We start from the raw sequence: 26,117 nt of genomic DNA, 5'->3' as shown, positions 1-26,117 counted from the left end.
ACAAGCGCAACTCCGGTCACCTCAAGTGTCACAAGCACCAGTGCAACTGGGGGAACCTCGGCACCACCCTCGTCCTTCAGTACTGCTCCAGACACAACAACAGCATCATCTCAGGACCCCACGAGTCAGACCACGGAGACCAGCACGGAACCTCACACCAGCACCATCACGGAGACCAGCACGGAACCTCACACCAGCACCATCTCCACAGTGTTCACATCAACTCCCTCCTCCCCTCTACGTGGATCCACGCCCACGGACAAGACTTCCCACGCCACAGCCACCTCTGGGACAGCAGGCACGTCCCCTCCCTCCAGTGTCAGCGACAAGACTTCCACAGGGTCAGACGTGCCCACGTCATCAGCCGCTACAGCTGACTCTTCATCCTCTTCTACTGTTAGCAACACACCTGCCATGACCTCACAGATCCCCACAACACCAGGGTCCACAGACACCCCGCGAGGAAACACACCACACACGCCAACGACTGATCAGACAAGCGCAACTCCGGTCACCTCAAGTGTCACAAGCACCAGTGCAACTGGGGGAACCTCGGCACCACCCTCGTCCTTCAGTACTGCTCCAGACACAACAACAGCATCATCTCAGGACCCCACGAGTCAGACCACGGAGACCAGCACGGAACCTCACACCAGCACCATCTCCACAGTGTTCACATCAACTCCCTCCTCCCCTCTACGTGGATCCACGCCCACGGACAAGACTTCCCACGCCACAGCCACCTCTGGGACAGCAGGCACGTCCCCTCCCTCCAGTGTCAGCGACAAGACTTCCACAGGGTCAGACGTGCCCACGTCATCAGCCGCTACAGCTGACTCTTCATCCTCTTCTACTGTTAGCAACACACCTGCCATGACCTCACAGATCCCCACAACACCAGGGTCCACAGACACCCCGCGAGGAAACACAACACACACGCCAACGACTGATCAGACAAGCGCAACTCCGGTCACCTCAAGTGTCACAAGCACCAGTGCAACTGGGGGAACCTCGGCACCACCCTCGTCCTTCAGTACTGCTCCAGACACAACAACAGCATCATCTCAGGACCCCACGAGTCAGACCACGGAGACCAGCACGGAACCTCACACCAGCACCATCACGGAGACCAGCACGGAACCTCACACCAGCACCATCTCCACAGTGTTCACATCAACTCCCTCCTCCCCTCTACGTGGATCCACGCCCACGGACAAGACTTCCCACGCCACAGCCACCTCTGGGACAGCAGGCACGTCCCCTCCCTCCAGTGTCAGCGACAAGACTTCCACAGGGTCAGACGTGCCCACGTCATCAGCCGCTACAGCTGACTCTTCATCCTCTTCTACTGTTAGCAACACACCTGCCATGACCTCACAGATCCCCACAACACCAGGGTCCACAGACACCCCGCGAGGAAACACACCACACACGCCAACGACTGATCAGACAAGCGCAACTCCGGTCACCTCAAGTGTCACAAGCACCAGTGCAACTGGGGGAACCTCGGCACCACCCTCGTCCTTCAGTACCGCTACAGACACAACAACAGCATCATCTCAGGACCCCACGAGCCAGACCACGGAGACCAGCACAGAACCTCACACCAGCACCATCTCCACAGTGTTCACATCAAATCCTTCTTCTTTCCTAAGTGAACACACTGGTAAAGAGGGCATTTCCCAAGACACAGGCACATCTGGCACAACAATATCTTCATTGCCTTCCAGTGTGAGCCACAGACCTTCATCTTCGTCAGTTGTCACTCATCCATCCACAGACCGTGCTTTCTCGGAGTCTATTACGTCTAGTGATATGGGCACAGCTCAGACCAAATTATATTTTTATAGTTCAACCAATAATTCTTCATTCTCTCATTCAGCCCCTGGTTTTCCCATCACCTCTAGTTCCACCACCCCATTCACAGGTCCTTCTACTCCTCTGTCTATTACCAGCACTTTCCCACCATCCACAGCATCGTCAAGCTCCATTGTGAGGACTCAGACATCAGGTAGGTGGGGTCTCCAGGTTCTTGATCTCTCAGGGTGGCTCAGTTGGCTCAGGTCAGCCTAGTTAAGTGCTTGTTAGGGAGGGTGAGATAGCATTACCAGGCTAGCATTGAGGGCAGAGCCACCAGATGAATTGAGTGGGAATATGGTGAGTGATGTGCCACCATTCCCTTCTACCCCAGAACACAGTTGCTTATGTGTAGGGATTAATTTGGGTGTGGGTAGAAGATAGAGGAGAGTTTCTAGCTGTCTCTCCCAGCCCAGGTCTGACTCACAGATCCTGAAGTGTATCACTCTCTCTGACTCTGCTACTTTCTGACTGTAAGACTTACTGCAGTTTTCTGTCTCTGCATGCCCAGGAACCATCACCACCTCGGTGAGGATAGGCAGCCAGAGAAGGACAACACCATCACCACCCTCAACAACCTCCCAGACCCGTACAACCCCGTCTCCTAGAACATCCATAGGCACACACTCAACACCTGCTCCAGTCCCTGTCAAACCCAAGAAAGGTTAGTGATTCTGTAGGTCTGGGGGCTCTCCATATTGCGATGGAGAGAATTAAGTTGGTGTGGGTGCTAAAGTTATGGCAACTTGGTGAGATCTACCAGTGAGAGCCCTTTTGGGTAGCTGGGGGAGCTGGTTCCATGGAACTGCCTCCTCTGGGCCATGGGAAGTCCAGGTGCTCCCATATCCCCTTTAGAGGGGTGCTGTAACTCAACCTCAGGCTCCTTGCTCATAGACTGCTCTCTCAGATCACAGGTTCTCACAGGGGATTTTGAGACAGCACAACTGCTCAGTTGTGCTTCAGTACCACTGAAGGCTGGCTTTGTACATGGCACTGGGCTGGGGGGTGGTTAAGAAATGATCAAGGTGCGGTTTAGTAGGAGACAGATCTCCTGCCTTGATAAGTGCAATTAGAGGAATAAATGTAGGGTGTTGGACTTGCACGATGGAAGGTCCCTAGTGGATGTAGGGGTGTGCTCATGGTGAAGAGGAGGCTTTCTGGAAAGAATGAATAGGAGTTGGGGAAGAGGAAACATCCCAAGCAGGCAGGAGGGCTTGAAGAGCTGGAATAAATATCTAGATATGAACAGTAGTCCCAATATTGCATGGGGAGGATATTCCCAAAGCACTTGGGGGTGCTGGAAACAAAGGGAAGAGTATTGAGAAATGAGGCTGTCATGTGAGTGAACCAGGGAGGACATGGTAGGGTCTGTGTTTATGAATGGTGCTATGGTGTTTGGGGTGTTGGATGAATTTGCAGGAGGCCAGGAGAGTTGTACACAGATACTGTGGCATTCCAAGCAAACCAGGGGAGGGCTGCCAGGAAAGAAAAGAGGAGACCCATTTGAGAAATATTTAGGATAAGCTTTCTGGAACTGGAGCCCAAAGACTTCTAAGGGGTCCAAGGACAAATTCTGTCCACCTACTGTATCTAGAGAAATACCATCTTAGGAAACAAGTCTTTTTCTAGGAAATGGTTATTTCAATTACTGATCTTCACATTGGAGTTTTGTCTTTGAACCCTTGAAAGAATTACGAGAATCATAATAGATGCAGAATAACTTGATGGTGTTCTAACAGCAGGACCTGTTTTTCTTCAAAATGGTAAAGGATGAGAGTACCCACTGAAGGGGTAAAATGAAAAGAAGCAAGCAGAGAGGGGGATAGAAGAGTCCTTGAGGACTCCGAGTTGGGTGTAGGGGCATCTTGGGGAAGCTCTCTGTCAGCCCTAAAGTAGTCAGGACCTGTGAGAATTTCCTGCCCTTCTTTGTGCTGGCCCAGGTGTTCCCCTCTTCCCCTATGGGCCAAGTGTTGGAGATCGGGAGTTTGTCAAGAGGATCTCGGACTTCACCTCGCCACTCTTCAAGCCCCAGATTGGCTTCCCTCTTGGCTTCTCTCTCCGGGATTATCTCTATGTGAGTCCCCAGCTGCAGCCCAAAAGACAGGACCCATGACCTGTGTTCCCCAGACTCTGCTTCTCTCTCCAGGACTTGGAGATGGCCCTGTGACCATGACTGTGGTCCAGAGGAAGGAAGAATGCAACAAATAACACTTGTTAGACACCTCCTGTGTCCCTGCCCCTGGCACAGTTTGCATTTATACTCTTTAATGCCTGGGTGCTGACTGAGGAAGACTGAGCTAGGCAAGGCTCTCTCCCCTCATGGACAAAAGTGTCTTTACCTCAATAGAGAGGTCTGGGAGTCCACTAAGCTCTCCACTGTTTTCAGAGCCTTTTTAATGAGTTAGAAGCTCTACTTGGGAAACCACCTTTTAATGCTGTTTACATTTTCTATGAATATTTACTGGCTCCTCAGGACGCCATGTCTCCTGGAGAAGAGACGGAATGGTGGTTGTGGTACCTGCGGGCCTCAGGGGTGGGCATGGGGGCTGGGGCAGGACACACTAAGATAGGGCAACCCAGAGATGGGACTGAATGTAGCAATCGTCTATCCCACTCTGATGTGGATGGAGCCTCAGGATGGCTCTATGGGGACTCACCCAGAGGGCTCTGCTCTGTGATGGGCCTGTTTGTAGATGGGGTTGGCCATGGAAGCAGGGGAAAACCTACCATGACAGGAAGTACTTAAAACTGAGGAGTGTCCTGCAGATGAAGAGTCTCTCCCAGCAGGCAGGGAGATGAATGAAATGATCTTGTGGAAGTTGTTGACATCTCTGCAGTTTACCCAGAGAGGTCCTTGGGGGGTCACACTTCTGAGGAGCTGGCCCTGTGCTGGGATATTTTTGTCCCTTCCTCCTTCCTCCCTAAACACTAACCAGAAGAACTTTTGTGCCCAGTTCACAGATAATGGGCAGATCATCTTCCCGGAGTCAGAGTACCAGGTTTTCTCCTACCCCAATCCCCCTCGTAGAGGCTTCACAGGCTGGGACCCCGTGGCCCTGGTGGCTCCATTCTGGGACGATGCTGATTTTTCCACTGGCCAGGGAACCATATTTTATCAGGTGAGCCTTTCCAAGCCCAGAATTCAGGACTCCCCAGCAGCCAGCAAAGAGAGACAAAGGGCTATGTGGCGGTGTGTGTGTGTGTGTGTGCGCGCACACACGTTACTGTTGTCCGAGCCTGGGCTCTGTGTGGGCAGGGGATGATGTTTAAATATGAGGGTGTGGAGGAAACAGAGCAGGACTGTTACATAGACTTGGGAATACCCTTTCACAACCATGAACATACCTGCAGGTAGGACCCTCATTTCCTTGTCTTATCTGCTTTCCTTTCCTAGGAATTTGAGACACTCGATAATGAACACAACCAGCTAGTCTGGCAGGTGGAGTCTTGGATTAAAAAGTTCACCTACACCTGGAACTACAAAGCAAGGTGGACCCTAAAGGTCACGTGGGTCAAAGCCCATGCCTATCCCGCCCGGTGGACCTTCGGGGTGAGTGAAACAATGGACAGCTCCCTGTGAACCATCTGGAAGTCAGACATCCTAGAACCCTAGGCAGGGGCCGCTTTTCTAACATGTGCTCTGACTCAGGAACAGATCACCCCCACCCTGTTTGCTGAGCACTCACTTAGGACTCATTGGGTTGAAACATAGGAAATAGAATTTTTGTAAGTCAAAATGGCTGACTATTGGCAATTGTATATATATGACTCAACCTGATATTATTATCTACATTTTAGAAGACGATGGTTAGAGAGGTTAAGCAATCTGCTCAAGGTCACCCAGCTGGCCAATGACAAAGCCAGGCTTGGAGCTGAGGATTTCTGACTTCCAATTCTGGCTCTCAGTGGCAGACCCATCCAAGGGCAATGATCAGCCTACACGATGTCCTCAGTCTTCCCCCAGGGACTCAGCTCTTACAGCCCTTGTGTGGTCTAGTCTCTCACTTCTTTGGGTCAATGAGTTCGTTGGTTACCTACTTTGTTCAAGCAGTGCTTGGCATCTGCTTCCAGAGGACCTCTAGTATCTGGAGGACCTCTGTGGTCCATCCACAGTATTTAGGTTGAGGGGACATTTGAACAATGTGCTTAAAAATATCCCAGAGGAAGCTAAATAGGCCTCCCTTGGCTCTCTGGGGTGGTGGCTAACCTTTCTGAGTCCTGAAGCTTTTCTACACAAACTCTCTTCTCACTGGATCCTAAACCAGAGCCTTTTATCACCCCTCCCTGGAGAGAAGTCATGAAGAAGGCAAATGCACTACGATAGGCGCTTTGATCCCCAGGGTGAAAGCTGTCCTGCACAATCCCAAACATTTTCTGGGGAGGCCAGGAAAAGATGATGTGTGTGTCCAGGCAGGGTGGTGCGGAGGGTGATGGGACACCAGGGAGGAGACCCCAGATCTCTCACAGGCAATCCTATGTTTTTCTCCACCCGACCTCCAGACCAACACCTACCAGGCCATCCTTTCCACGGATGGGAGCAGGTCCTACGCCCTGTTTCTTTACCGAAATGGCGGCATGCAGTGGGATGTGACCCAGCGCCCAGGCAACCCAGTCCTCATGGGCTTCTCCAGGTAGGACGGGAATGGGCAGTCAGCACTGAACAGATACAGGAAGTGGTCCAGGGCAGGATTTTGGCTGCACACCCACTCCCAATCCCCCCAGGACAGGCTGTGAATCCTTCTTGCTGATGTTTCTGACTCACACCAACTCCAGCTCCCACTTCTTGCTGTTTCAAATTAAAAGATGCCCATTCACCTGACATTCTCTTTCCCAACCCAGTCCCCAGGCTTCATGATAATTCCCAGAGCTTTGACCTCTCTGATTTCTACTGACATTAGCCAACCCCTCTTGACCTCTCAAGTATCATAGTAATACCAGCCAACATGTATTACACAAACTACTTAAGATGCATTATTTTATCTAATTATCACAACCCATGAAGGAGATACTCTTTACTACCCATTCTATAGGTAAGAAAACTGAGGTAAAAATAGATCAGTAATTTGCCCAAAGTCTCAGAGATGGAAGTGACAAAGCAGGACCTTGCACCCAGATATTTGAGGCTGAAATCTGCCTTCCTGACTTCTGTTGGGCTGAGCATTAATCCCTCATCTAGGGGCACCAACAGCTTGTGTGGGGTCAGTGGGAAAGACAGAGGGTAGAGGGAGAGAGCCATGGACGGGGCCATGGATTCCTGTGTGTGAAGGTGACTCAGTCTCTGACAACAGTTCTCAACCACTCTTTTGAGATGCTGGTGTGTGCAATCAATTGTAAAGGTCACATAATGTGTTACTAGTCATTGATGCAAATTCTCTTAGATGGTGTTCAGGGTTGCCCCTATAATTCTATTGCTTTCCTTTGCTTTTTCATGTGCTGTGAAAGAGAAAGAAGTTGAATTATTCCACTAGCTAGGGATTGCCCACCCTCCTGAGTAGTCTACGGAGAGTGTTGCACCCGTGTGCCTCACCTATCCTGTGGCAGAGAGGAAGAAAGTCAGGAGTCACTGCTCAGAGGCAGAGATTGGCTCTTAGCATCCCAACGTCCGGTCCCCTCCCCAGCCCTCTGTCCAATCCCCCCATTGATGGGAAACTCATCAGAAGAAAGCCTGAACCCTGTTGTGTGCACACCTCTGCCTTGTGCACACTTCTTGCAGTCAGTGGTCAGCTATAGAATAAATCAGAGCCTCCCTTCCCTTTGCCCCCCCATCTCTGCCCTCTCCTGCTTGTTGCTAGGAGTCAGAGATGCCGGCTGCCTGATGAGCTGACTGTGTAATGACTGGTATCTAATGACTACCCACACTGAGTGATGGTCTGTCCCACTGGTGGCATGAATGTACAACTAGTCGACCCAGAGGAAAGACCCCGTGTGTGACGGAGGCATGCAATTTTTTCCCTTTGCCTGCAGTGGAGACGGGCATTTTGAAAACAGCCCACTGACATCCCAGCCACTGTGGAAGAAGTATCTACCAGACCAATTCCTGAATTCCAACTCAGGTAACTCTCTGTCCTCAACTCCAGGAGTCATGAGAGTCCTAATGAGGCAGCTCTCTAGCATCTCCACTGCCCCAGGGCATCCCACACACAATCTGACCCACAAGTACAATCAGGACTTGGCACTACCCAAGTGCGTCTGGTACCTTCTGTGCCATCACACAGCACAGTCCCAGCCAGGGTTATGTTCCTCCCTGGGATGTGCCAAAGCCAGGTCTCTCAGTGGGGGACCAGATCCTGGAAGTAAGGACAGGGCTGTGCCAGGAGCTGGGGATAAGAATGGGCCCTTAGGTCCAAGTGTCCTGTCTCAGGGCTGGAATAAGAACCCAAATGAGATCCCCACAGGCAATCTGCTGAGGGGAGATCCAGAAGTCTGACATTCAGCCAGTCATCATTAACTGAGCACCTGCTGTGTGCTAAAAGCCAGGAATAGGAAGGAGGAAGAGAAAAAAGGACAAAGGCTGACTATGTTTGCTCTCAAGGAGCTCTCACTCTGTTAAGAAGGCCAGGGCTTCTGTATCAGGAGGCTCCATGGGACATGACTCAATCTGTTGTCCAGAGGTCCCAATGGGACAGAGATTATAGTTCCCAAAATGTGAGTTGAATGAAGGACAGTTTAGCATTGGAAATCAGCCATGTAGATTGTGAAGCATAAATCTACTTCTCTTTGCTCTGGGACAAGAGCTTTTGGTACACGAAAACTATGTCAAATCGTGGGTGCCATCTTGTGGAGAGAACTGCCCTGTCAGATTCTGGGCCATTCTATCAAGATGCATCTTCTTGTGACCTAGAAGGCGCAATACGATTGTGTGTTTGTGTTTTGGGGAAGAATATCTGATTTGTTTCCCATGATATCCAGCCATTGTAAAGAAGATAAAGTAAATATTTTTTCAAAACCTTAACAAATTATAGTTATCTTAACAATTTCTTCTTTTGTGTGGGAACAGGGTCAAAATCTAATACATTATGTCCTGCTGTGTCTTATTGGACTCTGGAGGCCCCTTTTCACTCCTGGCTTTTGGGGTAGGCAGTATGTAACCTACGGTTAAAGCTTAAATTCAAACCAGGGTTTTTTCTCCTAGTTACTTGTTTTTTCTCCTAGTTACATCCTCTCTTCTGAGGATGGCTTCTGGGCCCAGAGGATGCTTCCTCAGCCTCACGGTGCTGGAGCAAGCCCCCAGCTGGCTGTTGTCCTGTCTACTTTGGCAGTCTGTGCTGGGGGAGGGGGAGGGTCAGGGATGAAAGCCAAGGTCTGAGCTGGTGGCTGGTGGCGCCCCTTAGTGAGATAAAGGATGCATGAGGAAGGACTAGTTTGGGGAGATGGGAAGGCACTGGAGTTCAGAGGGCAGATGGGAGGGTTGGAGGATTGGTGGACGGAAGCTCAGGGCTGGGGTCTGGCTCAGAGTGCATGCAGGTGAGTCTGCTCTATCCATCACTTGTCCCAGGGTTTCCCTCTAAGATCCAAGTTTTAAGGGCCTCTGGATGTCTCATAAAAGGGGCCAGTCTGAACTGGGTCCCTTCCCTGGAGTTGCTGTCCAGAGTCGGGGTGGGGGGTGGTGGCTGCAGAATGTGCATTGATGAGTTAGGCTGCTAAAGCAGAGAGCTTGTGGCCAGAGGCCCTGGGATAACCCCTCCTTCCTTTGCTGCTCTAGGCGTCCGGGGCCTGCAGGTCTATAGCCTACACGGGGAAGAAAGGCCCAACTACCGTCTCCGGTGCCTGCAGTGGTTGAAAAGACAGCCTCGGGGGCCCACATGGGGCTGGAACCAGATCTCCTGCCCTTGCTCCTGGCAGCAGGGACTATGGGATTTACGATTCCAGCCCATCAGCATGGGTGATGCCCCCTTCCTGTTTCCTGGGTCATCCCCGCTATGCCCCATAAGACCACCCACCAACCCTCTGCTCACACCTGACCTATCCCTTCCAGGACCCCTTCGCCCCACCCACCCTTCGCTCCCCCACCCCATACCCGCCCCTACCCCTCTCTCCAGACCTCTGGGCCTGAGCATGTCCATCCTTGTCACAGGCTGGTGGGGCCTCGGCAGCAGGCAGCTGTGCAGCTTCTCTTCCTGGCGCGGGGGCGTGTGCTGCCGCTACGGGCCCTGGGGCGAGCTCCTCCAGGGCTGGACAGTGCATGCTCCTTGGCAATTTGGTACGTGTGACTGCAGAGATCTCATCCCCGCCTTCTCTGAAGCTCTCTCTACTCTTTTCTGTCAGAGACCAGGCCTGGGCTCTCAGCCAAGCAGTGGGACCTGAAGAAAGAAGCCTTTTGTCCCCATTCCCTCCCAGCTGCCTCCCCTCTCTAGCCACTAATTTCCTGATCTTGTAACGTTGGGAAGATTCCAAATCCCTTCCAGCTGACCTCCCAGGGATTTATGATCCAGTGCCTCTTGCCCCATCTTCACTTGGCCTCCTAGCCCCAGACAAGAGTGGAGACTTTTCTCCAGGGAAGGAGAGGGGACCGAGTGCGACCCTGTCCCTCTGGGCCCAAATCAGCTGACTGTCACCTCCACAGAGGTGACAGAGACCCTCCAGAGGAGCTAGAGAGCACAGGGTTGGGGCACCAGGGTACTGTGGCTCCCCCCTCTGTCCCCAGCCACCCGGCTACCTCTGACAATCACAGCTGCCCCCATGGTTCCCCAGACCATCAGTCACAGCCTCCCAGGGGCACTCAGCCCCACCCTTCTGGAGAGAAAGCTCCTGGGACACAGCCCCGAACCCCCTGGGTGCATCCCGGGGCTCTGCTGCACACACAGCTCCGGCAAGCCTACAAGGGAGATAGTGACGGTCAATGCTCCAAGGCCATGGAGCAGGGCAGGATCTGCTCCAAGTTGGCCCGACTCCCGTGTCATCCTGCCTCACCAAACCTTCAGCCAGGCTCTGCAGGCCCTCTGTCTCCCTCCCACATGTCAATCTTTCCCCCAGACCAGGAGCTGGAGCCATGGGACTGGTGCTGCCGCTGGAACGACAAGCCGTTCTTCTGTGCCCTGTACCACCAAAGGCGGCCACGCATCGGCTGTGCTGGGTACCGACCCCTGCGGCCCGGTGAGGCTGCTGGGGCCCCACAGGGCTGAGGCCGGGCCACTGGGGAGGGACAGCAAGCTTCCTGGGGCAGGGCCATGGCCACCAAGTGGAGACGGTTTAGTGTGTGGCCAGAGGCAAACAGAGGCTTTGTACCTGGCGTTGGGGAAGGGGTTGGGGGGCGGGGATAATGATGTGAATTTGGGCAGGGGCACAAAAGTGCAAGAGGGCCTCTGGGGATGGTTCTCTACTCCATGAACGTCTCCCAGGCTTGAGTCGGTCTGGAGGCAGTGGGGGAATCCCAGATCCTTCCCTGGACAGTCGTGCCATTGTGGTCTCTTCCTTTCTTCCAGCCTGGATGTTTGGGGACCCGCACATCAGCACCTTGGATGGTGCCAACTTCACCTTCAATGGGCTGGGGGACTTCCAGCTGGTCCGGGCCTGGGATGGAAACTCCTCATTCCTGCTGCAGGGCCGCACCGCCCAGACCGGCTCCGCCCAGGCCACCAACTTCATCGCCTTTGCAGCTAAATACGACACCAGCCAACTGGACCCCATCACAGTAAGTGAGGCAGGGGCCCCAAGAAGGAGAGGAAGAAGGAGGAAGGGGATGGGACAGCAGGGAGGGAGGACATGTCTGGCCAGTGCAGTGGTTCAAGAGTCAACCCTAGAGACAGTGGGATTCGGGTCAGAGCTCCATCAGTCATGTGATCCTGAAGAAATGATGGAACTCCCAGTGACTCAGTTTTCTTGTAGCAAAATGGGGAGAGTAAAATTACCTACCTCACAGGGCTCTTGTGAGATTTAAATGAGATCATCTGAGAAATGTTGGAGAGGGCCGTCGCTGAGATGGTCACAGTCCCTTTAAAGGTGCTGACAGCAGGGAGCTCCAGCCGGGCCCCTGCTGAGGCCTCTAAGTCCTGAGCTAGCACGACCTCGTCATCCCTCTACCACCCTCTTCCTCCGGGACTCGGGTCCAAACTCTCTGCAGCCTTCTTTCTCAGCCTCTGGGCCCACTTCAGGTCAGTCTTAGATCCTCTCCAATTCCCCATCCAGGTCCGATGGCTCCTTGAGCCCGATGACACAATCCATGTGCAGGTCAATAACCAGACTGTGACATTTGAGACTAACCATGAAGACCCAAAAGGTAGGCTGGGAGCAGCCGTCAGCCCCCTTCTGCTTCCCTGGGTCAAGCTTCAGTGGGGGCGCCCAGTGCCCGGGAGCAGCGTGGAGGCAGGGGCATGGGGCGGGGAGGGCAGGGAAGAGGTCAGCAACCCCGCTTCACCTCATCTTCTTTCAGCAGCTGGACCTGGGTGGCTTCTTCACCTAGGAGCCAGGCATTGGGCTTTCCTTCCTCACGTCTCTCCTTCCTCCAGGGCAGTGATAGCCTCGTGCCCATCTCTAGTCCCCAGGAAGGAGGGGGTGTCCTGTGAGTTTGGCTCTGGGCCACCGGAGAAGGTATCCCAAGGCCACCCCCAGAGCTGCTCTTGGAGTCTCCCCCTGCACCTTGACCCTTCACTACTGCTAAGTGTTGGGCCCACAGGGTTCCAATGCTGGTTTCTTCCTCTTCTGCCTCCCCACCTTCCAGGCCCGGAGACGTTCAACACCACCGGCATCATCGTGACCCGCAATGGCTCGCTGGTGTCAGCCATCTTCGATGGGACCGTGACCATCTCAGTGATTGCCCTCTCCAACATCCTCCATGCCTCCTGCGGCCTCCCGGAGGAGTATCGAAACCGCACAGAAGGCCTCCTGGGTGAGAAGCAGGCAGGATTCTGAGTCTGAGGCAGCGGCAGCAGAAAGAGCAGGGGCCCCAGACCACAGGCAGCTGCCAGTCCAGTTGGCCTGTGGGTGTCCCAGGCTGAGCTGCTCTTCCTCGGCCTCCTGGGAACAGAACCCTGAGGCTGTGCAGAGGTGGGGAGGGACGAGGGCTCTCTTCAGCTTGCTTTCAGCCTCACTTTTTGTCATCGTGAATCTCCGGTTCCAGGACAGCTGAGGGGGCTTTGAGGATGGGCTCTGGGGAAGGTAGAGTCAGCAGCTGCCCGTTCCCTGCCTCCAGCCCCACTTCCCCTCCCTTCTTCCTCCATTTCCCCCTCCTCCATCCCTGAGACAGAGGGGTGGGCTATGAGGTATGGTCTTCCCTGCCCCTCCTGAAAGGACCAAGCCGAGAACAAGCGCAACTGGAAGAGGCTTCCCAGGTCCCCTCACCCCGGTCATACCCTGAGCGTGCCCCACTGGATGCTCCCCAGAGAAGGAGAGAGCCAAAGACCCAGGGTGGCTGATCTCCTACTCTGACCCTCAGGAGTCTGGAATGACAATCCAGATGATGACTTCAGGATGCCCAACGGCTCCACCATTCCCCGCGATAGCACCGAGGAGTTGCTTTTTCAATACGGAATGACCTGTAAGTCTGGGCCTCAGAGTCCTCGGGGTAGATGAGGCCGAGCTGGGATGAAGGAAGCCTTGCCTCCCTCAGCCTGTGGGAGCCAGACCTCCATGCTTTGTGAGGGAGAGGTAGAAAGGCCAGGAGGAGATGCTGAGGATTCTGGGGCCCCCCAGATTTGTCCCCTCCAACCCCATCTCAGCTGTGTTTCTCTTCCTGGAAGAGAAGACAAGGGCAGTGGTGGCCCTCACTCACTAGAGTAGGGATTTGCAGCCTCAAAAACCAGAAGTCACTCCCTCCCTCCGCATCTCCCTCCCTCGCCCCAAGGCGTGTAGAGTGAGAGAAAGGGGTAGACACGGCCAAAATCATAACTGGAGACCCATCCCTGCTCCCCCCGCCATTGCCTCCATGTGTTATAGGGGAAATCAGTGACACAAGGCTCCTTGGCAAGAGAGACGACCACCTGCCTTCCAACTTCACCCCTGTCTTTTTTTCCCAATGGAGGGGAAACGAAACCTCGGATAACAAGCTGGTCTCCGAGTGTTACGGAGACAAACAGTGCATCTATGACAGCCTGGCCACAAGAAACTCAAGCACCGGCCAGAACACAAAGATGCTCTTCAGAAGGTACCAGAAGATGAACACCACCCTCAGTAAGTGGCATGAAGCAGAGGGAGGTGTTGGCGGGGTCAGCTGACAGATGAGGAGCAACCCCTTCATGACATTCCTTCAAGTTGCACATTCAAAAAAATTAACAGATTCTTTCGCTCTGTTATTCCTCCCACGACTCCCCAGCTCACACTGTGATGACTTTCAAAGCCCTTTCCAACATGACCCCAGTAGCAGTCAAACTTCTCCTCTACTTCCCCCCGCCCTGCTCCCTCTACTTCAGCCCCACTGGCTTCTCTGTGTTCTTCAAACACACCAGGCTCACTCTTGACTCCAGACTCCACACACACTGTTTTCTGCCCAACCCCCTTCCTCCAGACCAGCCCCACGCTCACCCCCGCCCCCTTCAAGGCTCTGCGCAAATCGAGTCGCCTTCTCAGCAATGCCTTTCTTGGCTAGCCTTCTAAAATTTCACATTTACCCATACTTCCTGTTCACCTTTCCTGCTTTGCTTTTCCTCCTTAGCACTTAAAACTATCTAGCATATTTTCTAGTTTTCACAGGTATCTTTTTTTATTATTTGTTTCCTGCTGTGTCCTCACTACCTAGAACAGAGACAGCCATATAGTAGGTGCTCAATAAAGGTGTTAAGTAACTGACTGAATGAATAATGACAGGGAAATAGCATTTCCACTGTATTCCTCTATTTCCTGACATCTGGAAATTAGCCCATCTGGAGATTAGCCTGACCATTTCCAGCCCTCTCCCAATGGGAAAACTCTGTGGTGGTCTGAATGACACTAGTCTCTGATTCACATTATACCATGCCCAGCATAGCACTCTGATTAGGAAGGAACTTGACCTGACCCCATCTTGTGGCGGGGGGAGATAAAGAAAAGCTAAATAGAACCCCGTCCCGCTCTACAGAGATCTGAAGGCAGGTACATGGAATAATTCCTGCTTCCAGAGGTGGATCAGAGCCCTGAGAACACCTCACACAAACCAGAAGACTAGACAAAGAGAGAGGAGCCCTGTGAGGCAAGAAAGTGTCTTGCCCCAAACCCCGAATCCCCTCTTTGTGTTTCAGATAAGTACCCACCCTCTATCAAGGGTCAGCATGTGCTGGAAGCCTACATGGGGCAGACCACGCGAGTTCAGTACACCAGCCACTCTAGGAGCGTCACATTCACTTTGAGGAACAGCAGCACTGACTTCAGGATCTTTGGTAAGAGCACTTGGCTACTTATGAGGTCAGAGTCAAGCTGGAGGTAATTTGGCATCATTACACGCTGGGGAACTTCGTGGCACTTTTCCGTCGGTATATCTAGGACCAGCATTTCTGAGAATGAGCACTCTGATTCAGATAGGTGTCCCCAGTGAATCACAGTGACGGCCTTCTGGCAATCTGCCCAGCTAGCTATGCTGCTTTGGGGCCCATACAAGTGATTCAAAGGTCATTTCACCTCAAATCCAATGACATGCAATCATCTTTAGCCAGCTTTATGAAATCACCAAATTATTAGAATAAAGTCTAACAATTTAAAAAATACTAATCTACAGCATTTTCAAGTCTCTTAAAAGAAGGATATAAGGTGGAACAGGGTTTAAAGATACAAATACCTTCATCCGGTACATTTCTCATTATTTTTATGTTGGCCAACGATGTTTGCCTCGTGGCTTTTCCGTGCTGGGACCAAGTAAAGCTTAATTCTCCCTGTCAGTAATGGTGTGGCGATCCCCAGTCCTAGAACCATGATCTGGGTCAAAAAGTCAAAGCCCACAGGATGTAACTTACCTTCTGTGGCCAGCACCAATTATGCTACTGACTGATCTTTGCTAAACCAAAGCCATCAGGGACCCTACTTGAAGCTCAGAGCACCCCTCTCCGCCTCATTTTCTTTCTGTGCGTTAGAAGGACTTCTTTGTGTGCACCCTCCCCGGTGCTAACCAATGACATCAGGAGATTCTCCTCCTCCCCTGGGCTCCTCTCCTGCAGAGGGACAGCCTGGAAGTTACTCCTGTCTGTCCCCTACTTCCAACATCTCTCAAACCTCTGTGTTAAGGAGACTTGTTTATTTTCTTGGACACTGTAAGTAAGACAGGTTTGGATCAGAAGAGTCCTTGCTGATATGTAGCAATGTTTTCACTGTAGTCTGGTGTCAAAGGTCTACAAAGTGAGATGGGTGGGCAAGAAATCAGGGCAAGGGATGGGGCTGCCGGGAAGGGGAAACCAGTTTCATGTGCAGTGTAGCTTGGAGAAGGGTCAGGAAGATCCTAGCCTTATGGCCTTGTTCTCTGTCCCTCCTGGATGTCCCAGTCTGAGGCAGGCACAGGCATGGTTGCCCTTTGGGGTCTCTTCAGGGGGCAAGTGCCTTCCTCTGTGTGGAGTCCCACCCTACAATCACTTAGTGGGGCTCATGCTACCTCCAGCTTGGCGCGTGACCAGGATCGCTCCAGGAACCCAGCCTAGCTCGAGGAAAAGCCTGATGACATTTGAGGGGTGATCTGAGAGAGGTGCAGGAAGGCCAACAGGAGCACTCAGGCTGTCAGATGCCAAGATGTGTCAGACCGCACAACAGTCAAGGCTCCCAGCTCTCCATGGTCTTGTCTTCCCTGGGGCAGAGAACGGGACACTGCTATGGACGCCAAAGTCGTTGGAACCATTTGCTCTGGAGATTCTAGCAAGAAACGTCGAAGACAACTTGTCCTCCGTACTCCAGCCAAAGACAGTGGTCTGTGCCTGCAGGAAAGAGAGCCAGTGTGTATACAACCTGACCAGCTGGGTGGGCGGTTCCTCCCTGGAGGTGAGTGTTGGGAGGAGCGGGGGAGGGAGGTCTCCTTGTTGAGGGGAAAGGCAGTGGGAACTGAAGGGATGTCATATTTCAGTCCCACTGTGGTAACGTGTGTGTTGGGAGCTGTGGTCAGCAAGGAGTATCAACACCAATCTCAGGTTTTTATCTCCTAGCTCCCATTCTGCTAGGTTTACAGGAAACATCTACCTCAGCATCCTTTAAAACTCCCCAGGGATTCCCAGCTTCATAGTTCTAAAGACTCATTTATTTATTTGAGAGAGAGAGAAAGCAAGTTGGCAGAGGAGCAGAGGGACAGGAAAAGAATCTCAAGCAGACTCCCTGCTGAGCAGGGAGTCCAACCGGGGCCTCGATCTCACGACCCTGAGATCATGACCTGAATCGAAATCAAGAGCTGGGTGCTTAACCAACTGAGTCACTCAGGCACTGCCCCTCCTCCCCCGACCCCAGACAGTTCCATGGTTCTAGAACAAGGCATGGAGAGGTAGGGGCAGAAAGGCATTGTTGTGGTCCCTGGGCATGAGACTACACAGGTCACAGGTTCCATGTTCCCTCCTCTTTGGTCCCAGGGAGGTGCTCTCTGGCTTCTGTGCCCCACTCAGACACAGAAAACCCAAGTTCCCATCTGCCCAGAAGCACCACACAGCCATTTCTCTCTGGGGTCTCTTCATTATGGGGTTGGGAAGAGAGGGACATGACGAGCCCAAACCCCTTTGTTTTCTCTTTTACTGTCTCCTTCCAGCTAAAAGAAGGATCTCTTCATTTTGGAGAAAATCTTTATTTATACAAGTCTTAACCAAGACAGCTGGCCTCAGTCAATGAATCTTGCCCCCTTTCTTTATTTAAAATTTTGTTTTCTTTTTCTTATTTTGTTTGGGTTGTAAAGCAGGAGCCATAAAGGAAAGTGTTTGGCTGGCAGTACCCCTCCACCCCCTTCAGCCCTTACACACAGCCTTCTCCTCAAGAATGAGCAAAGAATTCCTGCTTGAATGGGGTAGAGGTAGAGGAGCCCGGCTATAGAAGACGGGAATTAAGGTTCTAACTGTGAGAAACAGATTAAAATCAATATATTATTTTAGGTATCCCAAAATATCCAGTCTTGGAAGTAGAAAGTGTTGGGGTGTTGCATTTTAGGGAGATTTCTAAAGTCATCTCCGTAGGGGTGCCAGAATAGAGAGGCCAGGGGGCTGGACAAGGTTTGGGGACTCAGTAGCTGTCTGCGCCATTTTTCCAGTTGCTGTGTGTTCTCACAGTGCTTAGCAGTGTGGCTCTGCCTTCTTGGTTGAGGAGTCAGCAAGGGAAGATGGAGCAGGAAACTGAGCTTCTGTAAGATCCAGTTTTCAAGGGATAGTAGAGTATTTATTCAGCCCCTGTCCTACTGTAAAAAGGGCTTCCGGCAAGGAGATATGGTGTGGCTGAGATCCCAGGGCTGGCACCAGGTGGAGGGGCCAGGGGGTAGGGGTGTGGAGGGAGGAAAGGCCTGGGGAGGCCTAGTGGGCTTGGCAAGGATATACAGGACCACAGCCTGGTCAAGAAGGTGCTCAGTAGATGCTGGCAGAATTAAGGCAAGGACTCGAGGTCCATGGGTTCTCAGACCAGAGGGATCAGTACAGAAACACCCAGAAGCCTTCAGTGGTCCAGCCTCCTGGCTACCTGGTAATCAGCACCCCGTTCCAGGTGGCCGGCTGCAAGTGTGACAGGGACACCTTTGGCCACTACTGCGAACGCTCCAAGAACCTCTGTGAGGAGCCTTGCTTCGAGAGTGTGCAGTGCATTCCTGGGAAGGGCTGCGAGGCCTGCCCTCCACACCTGACTGGGGACGGGCGTCACTGTGCAGGTGAGCTGGGGACAGGGCCCCGGCAGGAGGAGGCTCTGGGGACAGTGGAGGCCTGGAGGGCCTGGGGCATGGGGCAAACCATCTCTCTCCCTTTTCCAGCAAGCGTTTAGAATACTCAACACAGCTGGTTATGGTAAGAAGGTCAGGATGTCCAGGGAGGTGTGAGGCTGAAGGAGAAGAGATTGTGCACTCCCCGGGGGAGTGGCTGGGGGTGGGCAGGCTGAGGTCCTGATGGGGGAAACTCAGGGCAAGAGACTGAAGATGGCCTGGTGGGGGGCGGGGGAGGGCAAAGCAGACGTCCAGCAGCAGCCCGGGAGCCAGAGGCAACCTGGGGCTTCCAGGCTCCTCTCATGTATCTTCAGAAACAAAGCTCAGCATCTCCACATCTCAGTTGGGACATCTGGGGGGCTGCCATGGGCATCTGGTGGCAAGGGTGAGTCCTCTCTTTGAGTCTTCCTCCCATCCCCTGTTCCTCGACCTCTGAGCCACTGGAGTCCTGCTGACGGTGATCACCGGGAAGCCTTCACTAAGCCCCCTGCAGTGCTAGGAGGAATTCTAGAGGCCCCTGTGTCTTCTGAGAGGCCAGAGCGGGTAGACTATAAAGCAGAAGAAGGAATGGAAGTGCAGAAAGCAGATGTGCCGTTCTCTCAGCAGAAGTGGGAGAGTACCGATCTGGCAAAGGAACTTTCTGGAAAAGGGGGAAAGATAGTTTAGGGTTCAGAGCAACTCAGAAGCAGAATGTGGACTGAGTGAGCTTTGGGGAGAAAGAAACCAAGCCCATCCTAGAAGGAGCTTTCTGTGGGCTGGGGCCCCCCAACTGCTGTCTGACCTTGTCTGCTGACCCCACCCCCTGCTCCCTCCACAGCTCTGGAGACCTCTCCCCTCTGTCAGAACAAGTCCTGCCCTGCGAATTACTGTTACAATCAGGGACACTGCTATGTCTCCCAGGCGCTGGGCTGCCAGCCCGTTTGCACCTGCCCCCCGGCCTTCACAGACACCCGTTGCTTTGTGGCTGGGAACAACTTCACTCCAACCCTCAATCAAGGTAACTCTAGATGCCTTCTGCCTCCACAATTCTCTCACCCTGAGGGGAGACGAGGAACCTGGGTGGGGGAGCAGAGCTCGGTTCCTCCAGCTCACAAGGCAGAACCTCAGATCTCTCTCAGGTGGGCCCAAGTTTCCAGCTCTGGGAGCGGGTGGCAGTGGGAGGAGAGGGGGAGTCTGGAGGGGGGCAGCTGTCACAGCACGAACCCCAGGCCTCAGCAGTGCACTGAGGAAAGACTGGAGGTGGCTTCGTGGCCCAGAGAGTCAAGAGTCAGGAACACTTGACCACAGTCGGAAGGGCCCTAAGGTGAGGCTCAGCAGACTCAGCCCTTTCTCCTGATTCCTCTGGTGACTTTCTGTCACCGTAGGATGGGTCGGTCTCCCTAACTTGGCCCAATGGCCTTTTCGGGTGAGTCTATGTAAACTGTGAGGTTACTGTGAATCTGCTTCTTCCATTTCCAGACCTTCCCTTAAGAATCATCCAGCTCTGGGTCAGTGAAGAAGAAAATGCCTCTGTGACAGATGTCAATGCCTCGGTCAGTGTGTAGGCCAGCTCTGGATGGGGGAGAGGGCTCTCGGCCAGTTGAGGGCAGAGTCTTAGCCCTGCAGATGTGTTCTGCAGCTAGCCATCCCTCTAGATTCAGTTGCCAGAGGAGGCCAGAGCCTCCTGCCCTGGCAAAGCCTGGGGGTGAGGAAGGCAGGAAGCCCCAGGACAGAGATCTCCAAGAGGACTGGAATAGCCAGACTAGGGTCTAGTGGGGCCAAGTCCCCCCAGCCTCTCCTTTCAAGTGTTCTTAGAGACCTGCACTGGGGTATCTTATGGTAGAAACACAAAAAGGCATTTCACTTCCAGGAAACCTTCCCAGACTTCCCAGAGGGAACCAGCAGCTCTCTCTTCTTGGCTCCTAGGCCCTTGTCCATTCCTCAACCACAGGCAAAGTCACACAGTAGTTGAATTACTGAGGATCTTGAATCCTACACACCCAGGTTCAAATCCTTGCTCTACCATTCCCTAGAGCAGATGTAATCACGAGACAAATTATTTGCTATCTCATCCACAAAGCAGAAATAATAATAGTACCTATCTATGTCTGCGGGCTGTGTCAAGATTTAAATGATAATGTATGTAAAGAACTCACCACGGTGTCTAAAATACAAGTGTTCAAAAATTATAATAAGAAGTATTATCACTACTGCTACCGTCACAGCACCCTACACTCTGTGAGGTAAAATCTGCTGTCGCTCACCTATTGACCCCGCCCCCCAGCTCCTGGCTGTCCCCGAGGTCTGGCTACACATAATCAGTGCTCATTATCCATGTGGGGAGAGAATGAGTGGGTGAACCAGGGAACAGAGGCAAATGTAGGGACCATTCATCTCAGATTTTCCCCTTGTCATTGGATGCAGGAAGGTAGGCCAAGTCCTTCACTCACCAATAAACTCTGACTGAGCAGGGACCCATGCTGGTCAGCAGGCTAGGCTGGGTTGTGGGGCTGCAGAATGGGATGAGAAGCATTCTACTGGTCCTGGTGTTCATGTACAAAGAAGGAGCCAGGCGGGGATAAATAACCATAGTACAGTGGAAGGGGTCTCCTCCTTGGACTGGGCCTCACTCCCGCTTCCCCACCCCCATCCTCTGCCCTAGGTGGCCTATAGATTGCGCAACCTGAATGTGCGGGCCTTTCTCCGGAACAGTGAAGTGGTACCTAGGTAAGTGGGACTGTCCCCACCGGGTCCCCAGGTCTCGTCCCTCCACTTCCACCCTTCGTGCCTCACTGTACCCCTCCCACACAGTGATTCTGAGGCAGCGCCGGAGTCCAAAAGTTTACTCAGACGCTGGAGGGTCATCTCGGAGTTCCAGTACCTCCCTCAGGGTCCTGTCATCGACTTCCTCAACACCCAGCTGCTGGAGGCAGTGGTGGTGGCATTCTTACCCCAGGCCTCATGGAGGCAGCGGGACAGAAGCAAGGAGCCCAGGACCGATGTGAACTTCCACCCCATCTCCAGAGAAGATGTGAAGAGTTTGTTAGCTTGTGAGTCACTGTCCTGGGGATGGTCACAGAGAGAACTGAAGGAGGAGGTACACGGGGAAGGCTATCCCAGATCTTCAGCCCATGCAACCCATGGTGGAATGGTTTTCAGAAAAGCCAGAAGGAAGTAATTTAGGTTTTCTGTTGGTGATTTTTGAGAGAGATTGTTAAACATTTGAGCCCACCAGCTTTCCAGGTTCAAGAGCAGGAGCACAAAATCCTGCTTGATGAATCCCCAGGGAGACAGTTTCACTGAGCTGTGACTCTAATGGCCACCTTCCTGACCATCACTGCTGATGGCTTTCTTTCTTTTAATAAAATTAATGATTTTGTTAAAATACCACTGCACTTTATAAACATAAACAGGGACATCTCTTTTGCTTTTGCCCTCCAGCTAGAGGATATTAAGTAGAAGGCTGGAGACCTGGCCAAGGGACAGAGATTTCCCCTCCTTGAAAGGTATAACCCTGAGCAAAAGTCATCCTCAACCCAAGACTTAACACCCCCACATCTGGAAAATGAGATGGGATTTCTGAGGTCCCCTTTAGCTGGGATGGTCCCTGATTATCCTGGAACAAGAATGAGATCAGTTGGTAAGCACACCAGAGAAGGAAGGGAATAGACCACCCCATTTTGGGAGTGAGGCAGAGAACAGGCCAGTGACCACGCCAAACCCAACAGAAGCCTCTGTGTGACTGGAGGGTGGGACCAAGCAAGAATTTCTGCTCAGACCCAGGCTGTGCCTCCTCCCTCCTCGGGACAATCCTCCAACTACTTTGTGTATGTGTAGTAAGGCATTAGGGGTGGGCTTAAGGGAACAACCAAGCCAGACCTGACTATGCCTTTTGTTAAAGAAAACAAACCGAAACCCCCCAATAATTTTTATTATATAAGCATAATGTGCTTCTTGTATAAACTTGAGGAAACACAAATTAACAAAAAGAAAAGAAAAAAATCACCTGTATTTCCAATCCCCAAAGGCAAGTCCATTTTTGCACACAGCCTTCTAAATGTTCTTCTATGCATAGGAATCTCCACACATACCAATATTTTTTGTAATAAAGGGATCAAGTAGGGCAACCCTCTTGGGTACCCTCCCTCTTCAGGAGCTTTGTACTAAGGCTCAACAAACTGCTTTGTTGCCCACCAAAAGAAGGGGGAGGGGACCAGTAGTACCTATTGTTTGATAACCTCATTGCTTAAGCAATTGTGAACATATTATTTTTTGTATTGTGTATGTATTCCCATTTGATATATTATTTTATCATACATTTTAATATAGTATGCTATATTTTATTTACTTTATTTTAAGATTATTTATTTTAGAGAGCGAGCAAGAGCAGGGAGCAACAGAGGGAGAGGGAGAGAATCTCAAGCAGGTTGCACACTGAGCCTGATGTGGGGCTCAATCTCACGACCCTGAGATCATGACCTGAGCCAAAATCGAGAGTCGGACGCTTAGCCAACTGCACCACTCAGGCGCCCCTGGTGTGCTGTATTTTAAACAGAATATTATACCCATTGTGACCGTGTATTGAGTGCTCATTGTGTTAAGCAATGTAATGAGTATACTAGTATATATTCCGTCCTTTAGAATGCACAGCAAGATAGGTCCTAAGATTATGATTTCCTTTTAAAGATAAGGAAACTGAAGCTGAAGGAGTTAAGGAATTTCCCCCAAAGCACGCAACTAGTTAGTAGGAGAGTTTGAATTTCAGCTTGGTCTGGTTTACTTCAAAGCACAGTCTCTTAACCAATGCATTTTCCACCCCATGGTGCTTACCGGTTGTAAAATATCCCTTATTTAACGCAATCCCGCGTATTAGACCCATTGCTACTACACACCGTGCTTCTCCAGACTTCCATGAACGCACACATTGGTGTGCTTTTCCAGTGGCTCCTCAGGATAAATGCCCGAGAACAGAAACCTTGATGGGAGAGGTATCGATTTGGGGTTACTGATTGCTCTGCCCGCTCTCCCGTGTCCTTCCTGGCAGTGAACGTGAGCGTGCTGAAGAATTACTTCAACTGCAGCGGCTACAAGGACTACAAACTGGTCTACAGTCCCCAGAGTGGCCTCACCTGCGTGTCCCCATGCAGTGACGGCTACTGTGAGCATGGAGGCCAGTGCCAGCACCTGCCCCAAGGGCCCCGCTGCACGTGAGTTGGGGAGAGGGCAGGAGGAGCCGAGCTGGTGGACTCCAGCCGGGCAGAGATACTGCAAGGGGCCCCAAAATGACACGGTCTCAAAGTTAGGGCAGAGCTTCCTTTACAACAGAGAGAGCCGGGATCATGGAAAAGACAGGTGAGTGCTTACTCTGTGTGGAGAGTGAAGATGCTACATTATCTCTGAAACTCAAACTCAGCCACTGGGTAGGCATTAGTGCCATTTTAGAGAAAAAAACAGGTAAAGAACCCGCCCCACATAGCTGGCAAGTTTGGTAGGGGGATGTGGGTTCCAAAGGCAAACTCTTCCACCCGATTTGGCTTCTGGAGTGAACATTCTGCTGTCTCCTTGTGGGAAAGGCACACACCGCTTTGTGTCTGGCCTGGCCCTGCCCTTCGTTAGGAGCACCTGTCGGGGGAGGCCCTCTCAAACAGGTGTCTTAGGACCCCGTGATTCGTCAGCTGTCTGAGGGCCTCCTGTGAGGGGAGCGCACTGAGTCTACAGGCCAGCTAAGGAGAAGAAGGGCAGTGCTACCCTGGGGCCCTCGAGGCGCATCAGTGCCCTGGGTCTTCCCTCGTGTCCACTACAACCCCAAACTCCTCCCCACCCCTCAACTAGCCTTCTCCCCTCCCAGGTCCGAGGAGGGCTGGGAGGAGCTGGGGGTCCTATTTGCACCTGCTCGCCAGCAGCCGGCCCCACCCCGCCGGCCAGGTGTAGCTTCCCAGCCCCGCTACCTGGTAGCCACCCTGTAGGCCCGCCACCTTCCCTACAGGGGAGCCTGGACTGTTGTGGGAAACCTCCTGGGGCCTCCCCACTGCCGCTGAGTCCCTGTCCCTGTCCGCAGCTGTGTGCCCTTCTCCATCTACACACCCTGGGGAGAGCGCTGTGAGCACCTGGGCATGAAGCTCGGCGCCTTCTTCGGAATCCTCTTCGGAGCCCTGGGCTTCCTCCTGCTGCTGGGGGCTGGGGTGTTTGTGGTCCTGCGCTTTTGGTGCTATGGCGGGAACCACTACTCCTACCCCCTGGACTCAGAAAGTTGAGGCCTGGCCCCAAAGGGGCAGCAGCGGCCTAGGATACCTCAGGACCCACCCAGCCTCACCCTCACGCCTGCTGGCCATGCTGTTCCTTTGAGGAGACCAGAAAGAAGAAGGTGCTTGAAGGCAACTCAGGATTCTTCAAGGGAATGAATAATAATAAAGACAAGACCACACCTTGTCAGTAGACCCCGGAACAGACAGGAAGGGGTCATAAAGACCACCTAGTTAAAGGATGAATTGTCTCACAAATGTACCCTCAAGAAGGACACTGATGCACAAACCCACACACATCAGAGTTAAGAATGGAGTGATAACTCTAAGTTAAAAACCACTTGTATTAAAAACAAACAAACAAACAAACAAAAACCCAACCCTCCAGTTTACTTCTAATTAAAGTCTATTACAGTAAAATCCTTCAGACTTTTTGTGTTCCCAAAGCCATGGGCTCCACTTGGGATTTTCCTCTGGTGGCTGAAGGGCCAGGCACGGGGAGTGGAGGAGCCGAGGTGGGTTCAATCCAGGCCCCTTCAGCCCACAGTTACTCTCTGTGGGGAGGCTTCTTGCTCCAACCCAGACAGATCCTTGCTTAAGCCTCCACACATCATTTTTGTCCCCTTCCCAGGGAAAGAAACACAAGCCAAAGCCTGGCCTTCTGAGGCCCCCATATGGAGTAGCCTAGACTCACCCAGAAACCCTCGCTGCCTTGCTGGTCTCTGTCCCTCAGTTCCAAAAGGATAAATACACAGTGCCTTTACCTGTCTGGTTCTTGTCCCCACTGTCTGTGCTCCCCAGAGGAGGGATTAAACCATTCCAGCTTCTTTTCCAAGAACCAATCTGAGAACCATGCCACCCACCCCTTCCTTTGACCTGGAGTACCCAATCCCTAATATATTTTATCCTTTCCTGTCCTTTCCTGAACCCCTCTAGAGTCTTCTGAGCCTCTCTACCCCACAGTCCGTTGGCCCCATTCTGCCCATTCCCAGCAACCCGACCAGTTTCCACCTCATCTTCTCTCCTAGCCTACAGAACTTGACACCTCTCTGGTATAACAAGTCCAACCAAAAACTGGTCCACAACTCCTGGGTCTAGAGTACCTCAATTCCAACTCTATGCAGAAACTGGGTAGCTGGCTCTTGGTCCTAAGTCCCAACTGCCTGAAGGGGGACTCTGATTAGCCTAGCTATGTCAGCTGTTCATCACTGGTCCAAACAAGTGTGGCCATAGGGTCGGAAAGCAGGTCCCATGATGTGAACCCGGCGCTCAGTCTCACTCTC

At 52.4% G+C, this 26,117-nt stretch overlaps 1 protein-coding gene across 1 annotated transcript; it reads left to right on the top strand.

Moving 5' to 3' along the window:
• Window positions 1-1,286: 1,286 nt before the first annotated feature.
• Window positions 1,287-25,269, top strand: MUC4 (mucin 4, cell surface associated). Its single transcript, XM_032336231.1, has 24 exons — window positions 1,287-2,011; window positions 2,369-2,521; window positions 3,798-3,931; window positions 4,812-4,976; window positions 5,252-5,407; window positions 6,358-6,488; window positions 7,822-7,910; window positions 9,560-9,739; window positions 9,932-10,057; window positions 10,831-10,950; window positions 11,280-11,488; window positions 11,983-12,073; window positions 12,515-12,682; window positions 13,229-13,330; window positions 13,729-13,962; window positions 15,006-15,143; window positions 16,541-16,722; window positions 18,406-18,565; window positions 19,431-19,610; window positions 20,072-20,145; window positions 21,255-21,319; window positions 21,404-21,642; window positions 23,637-23,799; window positions 24,651-25,269. Exons 1-24 carry the CDS (start codon window positions 1,369-1,371, stop codon window positions 24,844-24,846), a joined length of 4,098 nt encoding a protein of 1,365 aa, XP_032192122.1. The 5' UTR covers window positions 1,287-1,368; the 3' UTR covers window positions 24,847-25,269.
• The last annotated feature ends 848 nt before the right edge of the window (window positions 25,270-26,117 follow it).

This window comes from Mustela erminea, chromosome 1 (genome assembly GCF_009829155.1).
Source record: "Mustela erminea isolate mMusErm1 chromosome 1, mMusErm1.Pri, whole genome shotgun sequence".
Lineage (NCBI taxonomy): Eukaryota > Metazoa > Chordata > Mammalia > Carnivora > Mustelidae > Mustela > Mustela erminea.
The sequence above is the reverse complement of the archived record's forward strand: the minus strand, read 5'-3'. Positions and strand labels throughout refer to the sequence as shown.

What these genes read in the sequence shown, in the direction of transcription:
- MUC4 (XM_032336231.1), top strand. Translation starts at nt 1,369, where the DNA reads ATGACCTCACAGATCCCCACAACACCAGGGTCCACAGACACCCCGCGA. An exon ending in TTTTCAATACGGAATGACCT is followed by an intron (nt 13,331 to 13,728) that starts GTAAGTCTGGGC and finishes CATGTGTTATAG; the next exon opens with GGGAAATCAGTGACACAAGG. An exon ending in TGGGCGGTTCCTCCCTGGAG is followed by an intron (nt 16,723 to 18,405) that starts GTGAGTGTTGGG and finishes ACCCCGTTCCAG; the next exon opens with GTGGCCGGCTGCAAGTGTGA.